Consider the following 13,340-nt stretch of genomic DNA (forward strand, 5'->3'; position numbering starts at 1 on the left):
AATAATGGTGATGCTGCTAACAGTGGTGGTGGTGCTAACAGTGGTGGTGATGGTGGTGCTAACAGCGGTGGTGATGATGTTGCTAACAGTGGTGGTGGTGCTAACAGTGGTGGTTGTCGCTAACAGCGGTGGTGATGGTGGTGCTAACAGCGGTGGAGATGGTGGTGCTAACAGTGGTGATGCTAACAGTGGTGGCTTGTCGCTAACAGCGGTGGTGATGGTGGTGCTAACAGTGGTGATGCTGCTAACAGTGGTGGTTGTCGCTAACAGCGGTGGTGATGGTGGTGCTAACAGTGGTGATGCTGCTAACAGTGGTGGCTGTCGCTAACAGCAGTGGTCATGGTGGTGCTAAAAGCGGTGGTGATGGTGGTGCTAACAGCGGTGTTGATGGTGGTGCTAACAGTGGTGATGCTACTAACAGTGGTGGCTGTCGCTAACAGCGGTGGTCATGGTGGTGCTAACAGCGGTGGTGATGGTGGTGCTAACAGCGGTGGTGATGGTGGTGCTAACAGTGCTGGTTGTCGCTAACAGCGGTGGTGATGGTGGTGCTAACAGTGGTGATGCTGCTAACAGTGGCTGCCCCGGCTATGACCGTGTTTTTTTCCAGCGCTCTGCGGGAACGACGAGTCGCAGTGCGACAACTACCAGTGCGTGCCGAGCTCGGCGGTGTGCGACGGACGTCCCGACTGCACGGACACGTCCGACGAGAAGCACTGTGGTAAAGCGCCGCTATCCCACCTGCTGTGTGGCCACCATGCCCCTGGGGGAATCTGCAACAAACGCTGGGAGCGAGGGCCAACACATTTCTGACATCTGCTGCCAGTCTACGTGCGTCAAGAGGTCCCAGCCCCTCGGAGCAAGCCATAGGCTTGAGCTGGTGCTGCCCTGGCTGCGCTGGCTGTCCGTGGTGCCGCTTGTTGTTGGTGTTGGCACTGGGCCACAGTTTTCTTTGTCCATGGTTGTGCTGCGGTGTTGCTCCCTCTTCACTCTCCCGTGTTTCCCTGCCCTCACCACCCCTCTTTCTACCCTAACTTAGTTTTTGTTTCCCCATTTTGCAAAAGCGTCTTGAGATGCGACGATTGCGTTTAGACCCGATATGGATTTAAAGGGTTGCCGATGCTTTGTTTGGGTTGATGGTGGTGTGTGACGAGCTTCGTGCCAATTTGGTTAAACAACTCAGCCGACTCTTTGCCGTGACCAGGCTAGGGACGCGTGTTAACAAATACACGAATTACAACGTGACCGGCACTCTCGTTAATGCGACGTCACGTTCGCTAGGTTTCCACGTGACCCTCAATGTGGCCTGTGCTCGAAAAAGCCAACACACCCCTCGCCCGAGTGAAGTGTTCTTCATTGCAAGGCCCATGGGCCACTGACGGCCCCCTGGTGGCCTTTAGTGCGGCCCCTGACATGCGCCCCCCCCCCCCCCGACAATACGCAAATATAAAAATACCCCCCATCATCATCGTGCTGCTGTCAAACCCTCAATGGCTTCAAGTGTAACCTCACACTGATGATGTCTTATCGGCGAAAGTGCTCCACCCACCCCCCACCTCTGAAAATCAGTGAAGAACACTGCCAGAGTGCCAGCATGCCCCCTGCTGGCAGCGGCGGCACGTGCCAGCCGCGACCCTCCACGCGTCGTCCCCGTCGAGTGACGGCGAGAGCCCTAACGCGCGGGCGTCTCCTTGCAGCGCGGCTGGTGAACAGCACGGTGGTGGCGAGCGGCGTGGTGCAGCTCTACGTGCACGGCCGGTGGCGTGGCCTGTGCGCCAACGACAGCTTGGAGGAGCTGGCCAGAAACACCTGTCTCTCCACGGGATACCCGTGAGCGCTTACATTTCACAAGTCAAATATTTAAAAAAAACTAAATTTTATCCGCTCTGCATCTCCACATATTTAAAAAAAAAATCCGTTTTAGTCGTCGGACCGTTAGATTTCTAGACGGATAACCGCTAGCAACACGGCAACATTTGTTTAACAAGCGTGACTCGGCTGCAGGTCAGAACTGGTCTGTAGGTTTGCTCTACGAAACACGCCGCTGGATAGTATTGGTCTACAATTGCAATAGGCCAATGACTACGAAATATTGTATTTATACGCGGAGACAGAGCGAAGGTCTCTTTATATCCATTGCCACCCAGAGTTGCTGAGCGTGCTCGATGTGTTTCCATTGCCGCAGGGGATTGAACGGCAGTGCGTTGGTGGCCGCCGCGGGCTATGGCCCCTACGTCTCCCTCTTCAACAGCAGCAGCAGCAGCGTGGGTGCAGTGATCAGGTCTGCCGTGCCGAGCCCGCTTCCTCCCACATGGCAGGGGGTGGGGCATAGAGCTCATCACCAGTCTCATCATACGTGGTGACACACACACAAAATCTGTGTGAGCATGTGCGAGCTGGCAGTACCGTACACATTTCATCATCATCAGCCATGGTCGATTCACTGCTGGATGAAGGAAGTCCCGAAGCGCCGCCATCTCTCACGATCCTCTCGGACGCGTTCCATCCTTGGCTGCTACTCCGTTATTACTCTTGACCCAAAGGCTAGCGTCCCTTCTCGCGGTGTCTTGCCCAAGCGCGCTGTATATATTATCACTGTATATATTATCACTGAACGTGTGGGCTGAGTTCATCATTACGCTCACAAAACTCTGAATAATCATCGTCGTCATCATGCAGAGCCACAGCAAAAAATAAACAGCATTCCTGACGAGATATTCCTGGAACATTCTGCCCCCATATCCTTACCGCCCACGAGCCATCCCCGCAGGCTCTGGGCAGGGGGCCCAAGTCTGGTGGAGCGGCCAAGACTCTTTGGCGGTCACTGAAAAATGATACGTTGACCAAACACCCTCGTTTTCCCTTCTGCCGACAGTGAGAGCTGTGACGCCGGCCGCGTGCTGTACGTGAACTGCATCCCTAAAGGTCAGCTGAGGTTGCCGTGTTGCTCGCGAATGCACGCGTGTGCCACTGTGCCACCTTCTCCCCCACGTTCGTGAGTGCGAGTCAACCGCACGTTTCGCACTCACGCACCATTAAATACGACCACCTATCAAGGTGCAGTACGGAACACGGTGGCGGCATCATGGGGATATGGAGGTGTATTTTATTTACTTAATGAAGAGTAAAAGATAGTGATACGCAGAGGAGGAGGTCTTGAGGCTGGACTTGAACAGGTGCAGGGAAGTCGACAGCACGGGTGGCTGGGGGAAGGGAGTTCCAGACCGTGTTGGCAGCAGAGGAGAAACAGTGACCTCCCGCTTAGCAAAGGTTGACTGGAGGCTTCGAGGGAAAGCCTCGGTCGCTTTAGCGGAGAGTGCGTGCAGGGGAGCAGAGTGAGATGCGACGGGAGAGCCAGGCAGGGGCGAGTCATTAGCGGATCTTGGGAGTTGGTGAGGATGATCTTGAAATTGATCTGGGATTGGATTGTGAGCCAGTGGAATGGAGCACGCACGCGTGTAGTACACTTTCACGCGGCTGTGCGTTGGTCTACGAGCGATCACATTCTCGTGTCACAGCGCTGCCACCCATGAGCTCGTGTAAAGGGTTCCACATCACTCACGTAACGGTGCGACCCTCACTGTGCTGGCGTGACAATGATGTAAGTGTCGCACTCTCCACGAGCGTACGCATGTGCGTTCCTTAGTCTCCCGTGTGGGGAGGCGGTAGTGCAGTGGTTGTAGCAGTGCACTGCGCTACGAATCCGGCAGTCCACGTTCGATTTTCGCCCTCGGCTAAGATCATTGGCGATGACCTGAACCGGTCCCAGGCCTCCGCTAAGTCGACTGCGGTGTGTAAATGACGGCAGCCGGGGCATGGTGCTGGCCGCGCCACCACCCTCGTGTGCCGTGTCGGCCTCGAAAGGTTGCTCGCGAACAGCATTTGCTCCAATCGCAGCCCGTGTCGGCTACGCGGGGGATCTTTGTCTGTGTGTGTCGAGTTCGCACTGCGCTATTAACCAGGTTACCCGAGTTGGAATCCCGCTCACGGCCAATACCAGTGACGGTTATCTGAACCGGTCCTAGGGCCTCCCCTTGTGCGCCGTGTCGGCCTTAATGGGTTGCTCCTCGCTAACGGCACTTGCCCCAACAGTCTGTTGAAGGGCTACACGGAGGAGGATTTTTGTCTTCGTCCCCGTGGTTTTAGCGTGCGGGAGGCGGCGGCTCGTGCCGGAGAGCCGCGTGGTGCACGGGAGCGACGCGGCGCCTGGCGCGTGGCCGTGGATGGTGGATCTGCGCTCCAAGGAGCGGCACCTGTGCGGGGCGTCGCTGCTGTCCAGAGACTGGCTCCTCACCGCCGCGCACTGCGTCAGGGGGTGCGTCTCAGGGGGGGGGGGGGGTTTGGATGGGGCGACAGCTGGCCACGCTGCCCAGAGAGCCCCCGGCTGTCCACGCTGCCCTCTGAACGTCTCGCGTATCTTCCCTCGCTGTTCCTGCTGCACCAGCCAACCATTGGTTGGGGCTCTGTAAAGAGACTTTGATTAATTCTGTATCCTACTGGTGAGGTTACAACCCTTGCTGGATGAAGGCCTCCTGTGTGTGTGTGTGTGTTTTATATGTAGGGTGTTGTGTGCTGCTCATTATACTTTGTGAGTTATGTGCCGTGTTGTATTTTTGTGCGTTGTGTTCTATGTGTTGTATGCTGTGTAGCGATTGTATTGTGTCATGTTCTGTGGTGTATACTGTGTTGTATAGTGGGGAGCGGTAATGGAGTGATTAGCACACTGCGCTACAAAAAAACACAGTGCCCTAAGTTCGATTCCCGCTCACTACCAATAATGGTGCATAAGTGAACTGGTCCTGGGTCTCCCCTAGGTCGATTCAGCCTTAAATAAGTACCTGGTACGGTGTATAAAACAACACCACTGGGGAGACAAAGGCGGCCCGTCGTGGTGTTGGCCACCCATCGTGGCCAACCCAGTGTGTGCCGTGCCGGCCTTCATAGGTGCTCGCTAACAGCACTTGCCCGAACAATCTATTAAGGCTATATGGGGGACCCTTGTCTGTGTGTTGTGTGCTGCGCTGTGTAGGGAGCGGTAGGCGACCCAGGTTCGATTCCCGCTCACAGCCAACACCAGTGACAACGATTATCTGAACAGGTCCTGGGCCTCCCCTAGTTCGACTCAGCCTCAAATGAGAACCTGGTGCGGTGTGTAGTAAACATCGCCACTGGGGAGACAAAGGCGGTCGGGCGCGGTGCTGGCAACCCATCCCTTCGTGTACCGTGCCGGCCTTCATAGGTGCTGCTCAATAACAGCACTTGCCCCAACAGTCTATCAAGGCTATACGGGGGGAATCTTTGTCTTTGCTGTGTGCTCGTGGCAGGCACGAGGCGGTGGACTTGACGGCTGCGTTCGGCCTGCGCTCCCAGCTCAACTTCTCGTCCAGTGCGGTGGAGCAGCGGCTCGTGGCCCAGGTCCACATGCACCGCGACTACAACCACTACAGCAAAGACAACGACATCGCCCTCCTGCGCCTCGCCTCGCCGGTCAACTACACTGGTCAGTTGCCCCAGCAAACGTAGAACGTCGACAATTCCCAACTTTGGTCCAAGGGTTACCCATACCGTGTCAACCAATACGGTTTTACCCCGCATTATTGTACAGGGAAATTGAGTTTTCAGGTCCATACTGCATACAGCCGTTTTAATAGGGCAAAATAAAAAAAATGTTTCTATTTGTTTGTGATTCTTCCTTGTGATGGGACTTTGTAGGATCAACATTAAGATTTATAAGGTCACGGGGTGGCCAACAAGGTCTGAATTGGTCTCTAACAAGGTAGGCACTGATAAGGGGTTGACAGGTATTGGTTCCTGACCACATGCCAACGTTATGTATTTATGTTCCTTTTAGTTGAATTTTCTCGCACCGTACGTAGCCAACCTTGTCAATTGGAGGTGCGGGGAAAGAAACGTTTTTGTTAACTGCGCTCGTCCTGTAACAGGCTGGCTCGGGCGGCCCGTAATGCTCGTATTATAGCAATGCACTCGCTAAGGAGGATGCATCTTGTGTGGGCCAAAGGGGCATTTGTTGGTGTTGGGCCTAACCCCAGCGATAGCATGGTTGGCTATGTATGATGCAAAATAAGTTCAACACACATACCCTTGCGCCGGCCTTGTCCGAAAAGCTCGAGGATGCCGTTGTTTCCGTGTCCCCAGATGAAATCCAGCCGGTGTGCTTGCCCGAAGGAAGAGAGCAGTTTTTTCCAGGGACGTTCTGCTACGTCGCTGGGTGGGGACTCATCAATAACGCAGGTGCGTCGCGTGAAACAGCAGGACCGGAGGCTGTTGGCCCGTGGAACGTGGCTTTGTAGAGGAGGAAAGTTATAAAGAAATTGACAGTGATGGCTAGGAATGTGCATCACGATACACTGATTACAATCCATTCGCTCACGATACATTATTAGTTTCATAGAATGGATTACTACTGCCCGTAGCACTGGGTACAATAGAATAAGGAAATATGGGTGTAGCAGCCAGCACAGCATGTAATACCACGCGTGGGTCCCTAGGGGGCGTGGTACTGGCTGCTGGCGGAAAAGGGCATGTGGGGACACGTCACGTGATGGGGGTGAAGGATGTAGGGCAAAGCTGACCAAGGGGACACGGGGAGCATGGTCCAGGACCTTCTGGAGGGTTCCAGGAGGGGGCTTGATTAAGGGAGGAGCCGGGCAGGTGGCACGTGGTGGTCGGCCCAGGACCTCCTGGAAGGTTCTAGAAGGGGGTGTGGCCGAGGGCGGAGCCAGGCCACGCTGAAGGGCATAAAAGGGAAGCCCTGAGGCTAAATCAGGGCTGTCTACAGGTGGAATGGAACCCGAGGTGCTACATCTTCGTCTCCGTCTCCGGCGTCGTGGGTCAGACAGCATGTTGGCTGCTCTGACCCGTAATTAGTTATCCCGCGTGTGAACAGTGTGTAAGATATATAGTGTAGAATAAACGTTGCTGCCTCCTGAATGACTCACTACACATACTGTACATTGAGCTGTGCACGTAAGAATCTATTATTTTCAATGTATGCAACCTATACATTTATGTATGTATCTATGTTCAAACTTCTTTCATACCGTAAATAGCGAACCATGTTAATCGGTGGTTCGGGGGGAAGGAAAATAAACTAAACACAAAAAGCAGTTGTAAAGAAATGAGTTTTCAATCTACAATGAAACATGAGACAATGCAAATTGGATTGTTTTTAAATATACATTTTAATCTTACCAAGGCCCCCAATTTGTGACAGTTAATAGAAATGTCAGAGTGGGTTTGGGAGTGGGGGGACGGAGTGAATATTGAATTGCTACATGCCGAGTGATGCGTGAGGATTGCCACCTGTCCTGGTTTTCCCAGGATTGTCCTCTTTTCGAGGTAGCTGTCCTGGGGGAATCTGTAAGTCTAAAAAGTCCCAATTTTTGTTAGTGGTACAATAATAATAACGCACCACTCAAGGCAATGCATGAATGTGTTGTTCTCCCCTCTTCTGGCATTGTGAGATATTCTTCTTTCCATTATCTAATATGATTTTTTATATATGTAGAGGAGTAGTAGGGGGACGTGACGTCATACGCGCTGTGCGGTATGATGTCATGTCCCCTCGGGGTACTTAAGGGGGGCCCCGTGACGAAAGCGGGGTCGTTGTGGGAGCCCGGGATGGAGAGAGCGGTTGAAGAGACAGCCAGAGGGGTAGAGCTCAGGGAGTCTGGAGAGAAGCCGGCGGTAGTCGTGGAAGGTGCTGCTCCCCTCGGTCGGTCGGTGTTGGCTGAACCCCCGATCCGACTCGAGGGAGAGAGAGCCCAAGAGCTAGCGGAGCTAGGGACAGACAGAGCCGGGGGTCCACGTGAAGGACCAAGTGTAGGGCACCTTCCTCTGGTGACAGTTGTCACCAACCCTTGTTAATGAACCGGCGCAAGCCCTTACATGAAGACCTGCCTCCGCGTCGTCATTAAGCACACAACATATATATATAGATTGCCTTCACTCAAGGCGCTTGACACAGCTTACAAAACGCTGACAGAACAGAATAATTTAGATGGCAGAGACGTACAAGGATTGAGGAATGAGTGACCGCAATAGAGGTTACTTATGAATCACGAAAGGCTAGGGGAGGGATGGGAAGGAGTGGAGGGGCGAGGGGAGGGAAGAGGAAGTGAATGGTCAATTAGAAAGAGGTGAAGATAGGAACGGAAGGTTAAGAAGGAGGACTGCTAAGTGTACAAGGGAAGTTAATTCCAGTGGAGGGGTCCAAGGAGGATAGAAGGACTGAACATGGGATTGGGCCCAGGGGGGAGGAGGGACAGAGAGAGACAGAGAATGAAGAGGACTAGAGGAGGGGACATGGAAGGAGACAAGAGAGGAAAGATCTGTCCAGGATCATTTTGCACCTCGTGAGGTGGCAACCTTAGATTGGTGGCACGTGTCTTGTGATGACGTGTGTCTCTTGATGACGTGTCTCGTGATGACGTGTCTTGTGATGACGTGTCTCGTGATGACGTGTCTTGTGACGACGTGTCTCGTGACGGTGTGTCTTGTGATGACGTGTGTCTCGTGATGACGTGTCTCGTGATGACGTGTCTTGTGATGACGTGTCTCGTGATGACGTGTCTCGTGATGACGTGTCTCGTGATGACGTGTGTCGTGACGGTGTGTCTCGTGATGACGTGTCTTGTGATGACGTGTCTCGTGATGACGTGTCTCCTTTAGTGCATGTCGTGATGACGTGTCTCGTGATGACGTGTCTCGTGATGACGTGTCTCGTGATGACGTTTCTCGTGATGACGTGTCTCGTGACGACGTGTCTCGTGATGACGTGTCTCGTGATGACGTGTCTCGTGATGACGTGTGTCGTGACGGTGTGTCTCGTGATGACGTGTCTCGTGATGACGGTGTGTCTCGTGACGGTGTCTCGTGATGACGTGTTTCGTGATGACGTGTCTCGTGATGACGTGTCTCGTGATGACGGTGTGTCTCGTGACGGTGTCTCGTGATGACGTGTCTCGTGATGACGTGTCTCGTGATGACGTGTCTCGTGATGACGTGTCTCGTGACGATGTGTCTCGTGATGACGTGTCTCGTGATGACGTGTCTCGTGATGACGTGTCTCGTGACGATGTGTCTCGTGATGACGTGTCTCGTGATGACGTGTCTCGTGATGACGTGTCTCGTGATGACGGTGTGTCTCTTGATGACGTGTCTCGTGATGACGGTGTGTCTCATGATGACGTGTCTCGTGATGACGTGTCTCGTGATGACGTGTCTCGTGACGGTGTGTCTCGTGATGACGTGTCTCGTGATGACGTGTCTCGTGATGACGTGTCTCGTGATGATGTGTCTCGTGATGACGTGTCTCGTGACGATGTGTCTCGTGATGACGTGTCTCGTGATGACGTGTCTCGTGATGACGTGTCTCGTGACGGTGTGTCTTGTGATGACGTGTCTCGTGATGACGTGTCTCGTGATGACGTGTCTCGTGATGACATGTGTCTTGTGACGGTGTGTCTCGTGATGACGTGTCTCGTGATGACGTGTCTCGTGATGACGTGTCTCGTGACGACGTGTCTCATGACGGTGTGTCTCGTGATGACGTGTCTGGTGATGACGTGTCTCGTGATGACGTGTCTCGTGATGACGTGTCTCGTGATGATGTGTCTCTTAACGGTGTGTCTCGTGACGGTGTGTCTCGTGATGACGTGTCTCGTGATGACGTGTCTCGTGATGACGTGTCTCGTGATGACGTGTCTCGTGATGACGTGTCTCGTGACGGTGTGTCTCGTGATGACGTGTCTGGTGATGACGTGTCTCGTGATGACGTGTCTCGTGACGGTGTGTCTCGTGATGACGTGTCTCGTGATGACGTGTCTCGTGATGACGTGTCTCGTGATGACGCGTCTCGTGATGACGTGTCTCGTGATGGCAGGAGAGCTAGCAGACGTGCTGCAGGAGGCAGGGGTGCCGCTCGTGTCCCACACCAAGTGCCAGGATGACTGGCGCGACCGCTTCGACATCTCGGACAACATGGTGTGCGCCGGCTTTGCCGAGGGCGGCCCCGACACGTGTGGCGTACGTCGCACTCCTGACCCCCTCGCATGCGCGTCTCTCCCTGGCACGTCGCAATCCCACAATGTTGTTATCGTAATCTCATGACATTATAGTAATCACGTGACATTATAGTAATCTCGCGACGTTATAGTAATCACGTGACGTTATAATAATCACGTGACGTTATCGTAATCTCATGACATTATAGTAATCACGTGACATTATAGTAATCTTGCGACGTTATAGTAATCACGTGACGTTATAGTAATCACGTGATGTTATAGTAATCCTGTGACGTTATAGTAATCACGTGACGTTATAGTAATCTCGTGACGTTATAGTAATCCTGTGACGTTATAGTAATCTTGCGACGTTATAGTAATCACGTGACGTTATAGTAATCTCGCGACATAATAATCACGTGACGTTATAGTAATCACGTGACGTTATAGTCATCACGTGACGTTATAGTAATCACGTGACATTATAGTAATCACGTGACGTTATAGTGATCACGTGACGTTATAGTGATCACGTGATGTTATAGTAATCACGTGATGTTATAGTAATCACGTGACGTTATAGTAATCTCGCGACGTTATAATAATCACGTGACGTTATAGTAATCACGTGACGTTATAGTAATCACGTGACGTTATAGTAATCACGTGACGTTATAGTAATCACGCGATGTTATAGTAATCACGTGATGTTATAGTAATCACGTGACATTATAGTAATCACGCGACATTATAATAATCACGTGACGTTATAGTAATCACGTGACGTTATAGTAATCACGTGACGTTATGGTAATCACGTGATGTTATAGTAATCACGTGACGTTATAGTAATCACGCGATGTTATAGTTCACTGTATATTTATAATGAGACGTTATAGTAATCTCGTGACGTTATAGTGATCATCATCACATCGGGGCCGATTACTACTTCGAAAGGTCAACAATTATCACAACCTCCGATTGGCACTGTTGGCTATGTACGGTGCGAAAGAAGTTCAACATACATACATACATACCCTCGTGCGTGTGCCTTTTTTTCCCTTCCGGGTCATCTCGTCGTCTACCAGGGAGACTCGGGCGGCCCGCTCATGTGCGAGGAGCAGGGCCACTGGCACCTCGTCGGCATCAGCTCATTCGGCGACTACCAGTGTGGCCTGCCCAACCGTCCTGGCGTGTACACCGACGTCCTGCGGTACCAGCACTGGATCGGCGGCATCGTGGAGGGGGCACAAGGCAGCAGCGGCGGCTCGTGGGAATGAAGAGTCGGCGAACCCGGGGGCAGTGTCTCTGTTCTTGCAAGCACAGAGACAATTTCAAGCACAGAGACAATTTCAACCGAGAAGATGGATTCTGGCTTAGCAATCATTGGAAAGATTTGATAAACCATTTCAGGTCTTAATTGATTGTTCACGCTTACAGTGGCTTTCAGACAGCATACATTAATTTTTCGTCTCCCCCCTCCTCTTTGCAGAACATAGATGGACTAGTCCTTCTAAATAAACTGCCAAATCGCTGCGCGTGGCGCTAACGTTTTTTTTTATTATAAATAAATAAATACACCGTTTAAAAATAAATAAATGTATGCAAACCGACACACCTGATGACGACCATTTGTGTTATGGTCGAAACGTCGTGAGAATTTTTATTGTTTTATATATATTTTATTATTTTGTTTCCCTTCAACATGACTTTACCGAAAGAACTAAGAATATAAAAAACTATGTTTCGATCGCAACACAAGCGTTCGTCGCAACACAAGCGATCGAAACGTCGATCGCTCGTGTTGCGACAATCAATCAAAATTCCCTTTGCTTGTTTGAGCCACCCTGTAATTGTACAACTTGTCTCAAGTACATTTTTGACCTACCATTTGAGGTTCGGTTCTGTGAGTAGTGGCTTCCATTTGACGATAACCATTTTGAGCATAACTTCTCGTTGGCTTCCTGGAATGTGATTCGCCAGCAATGGAAAAGTCTCTCTCTCTCTCCTTGACTCGCCTTCCCTTCAGCCACATCCCAATCACGAGGTCCACCACTTGCTCACCCCGTGTGCCGCTCTCCTCTTCCTCCTCCTCCTCAAGCGTGCCGCCACCCTCCCACCGCGCATGACTCGCGGTGAAAGCCGCCCTGCCCACCAACGCCTCAGCCCAAGTTCTCACCGCTGGTGTTTTCACTCGGTTCAGTTCCCGTAAAAAAATCCACCCACGCTGCGTAAAGCAATCCGTCGTCGTCGTTGTCGTCAAAGCGCGGTGCGCGTGCTCGAACGCTCGTCTTAGGCGAAGCCATGCCGTGCAGGTAAAGCCACTGTTGTTTTTAAACGCTTCGTCGCCAACCTCCTTGGCTGACAATCGTGCTCGCGTTTGTGATGTTATTTTTCGAAAAACGTTGCAATGAGCGATGCCATATTTTGACTTTTTTGGGAAAATAAAACTTAGGTGATTTGGTAGGTGCATTTTTAAACCGATTTTTAAGCCTTTACACGTGTCCATGTTGTCATAACCGCTGATTGAATGTTTGATTAAATGTGCGCTCGGTGAATGAAAATCATATCTGTTTAAAAGAGTAATGTGGTAGTGGTCTGTAAATGTCAATAGCTACAAAGTCAGGGGTGTTCAATAATTGGCAATGAATATCTAGAATCAATCCGGCTGGCCTGGAATGTGATACAAAGTTTAAGAATAATAACGAGGTTACACAATGCTCCTTTACCAAAGAAAGCCTTGACGTAAGATGAAGTCTCTCTTAACGATGGCTTCGCGAGTGATGTATGGAGAACATTTTCCCTCTTAACTTTATTAGGAGATCTTTCAATAAACAACGTTTTCTATTGCAGTGAAGCAACACATAATTGACTGCTGTGTTTGTGGGTTGAAATGAGTATATGTTGACACCAATGAAGCAAATTACGTGACTTAAAAATATAATTGTGTTACAATTGTATAATTCATCCACTTGTGTAAATGTCAATAATTTTCGTCAAGAGAGACGTCTCCGTGAATTGCATATCACAGAATAGAATTTGTATTTGCAGTACTTCCATTGGATGGCAGTAACTAAAGACGGAAGTGAAAGCAGTTAATATTTGACCTTGCAAAACATGACAAACAGTATCTTGAGATACGGTTACATCTCAACGCTTTATTAATCCCATTTTTTTTATCTGCTTATGAGGCCGAGAGCAACGATGGAATTTCTTACATGGGGAAGGTGTATTTTGCTCATGAAATTCACAGTGTGAACAAGAGGAGGCTTGGATAATTCGAGTAAATCCTATCTTCATTATTTCTAAAAGCAG

At 51.0% G+C, this 13,340-nt stretch overlaps 1 protein-coding gene across 1 annotated transcript in view; it reads left to right on the forward strand.

The window, feature by feature from the left end:
• The window catches only part of LOC116948694 (enteropeptidase-like), a 28,632-nt gene extending 15,755 nt beyond the window's left edge, over nucleotides 1-12,877 (forward strand). Inside the window, exons 9-17 of the mRNA XM_076069240.1 lie at nucleotides 608-718; nucleotides 1,695-1,827; nucleotides 2,183-2,278; nucleotides 2,873-2,922; nucleotides 4,144-4,312; nucleotides 5,322-5,497; nucleotides 6,154-6,249; nucleotides 9,902-10,044; nucleotides 11,114-12,877. Of these exons, the coding sequence (XP_075925355.1) occupies nucleotides 608-718; nucleotides 1,695-1,827; nucleotides 2,183-2,278; nucleotides 2,873-2,922; nucleotides 4,144-4,312; nucleotides 5,322-5,497; nucleotides 6,154-6,249; nucleotides 9,902-10,044; nucleotides 11,114-11,305 (1,166 nt within the window). The 3' untranslated portion in view covers nucleotides 11,306-12,877. The remainder of the gene's footprint in view (nucleotides 1-607; nucleotides 719-1,694; nucleotides 1,828-2,182; nucleotides 2,279-2,872; nucleotides 2,923-4,143; nucleotides 4,313-5,321; nucleotides 5,498-6,153; nucleotides 6,250-9,901; nucleotides 10,045-11,113) is intronic.
• Nucleotides 12,878-13,340: the final 463 nt, after the last annotated feature.

The sequence above is a fragment of the Petromyzon marinus genome, chromosome 2 (assembly GCF_048934315.1).
Source record: "Petromyzon marinus isolate PM22_M1 ecotype Great Lakes invasive population chromosome 2, UKy_Petmar_22M1.pri1.0, whole genome shotgun sequence".
NCBI classification, from domain to species: domain Eukaryota; kingdom Metazoa; phylum Chordata; class Hyperoartia; order Petromyzontiformes; family Petromyzontidae; genus Petromyzon; species Petromyzon marinus.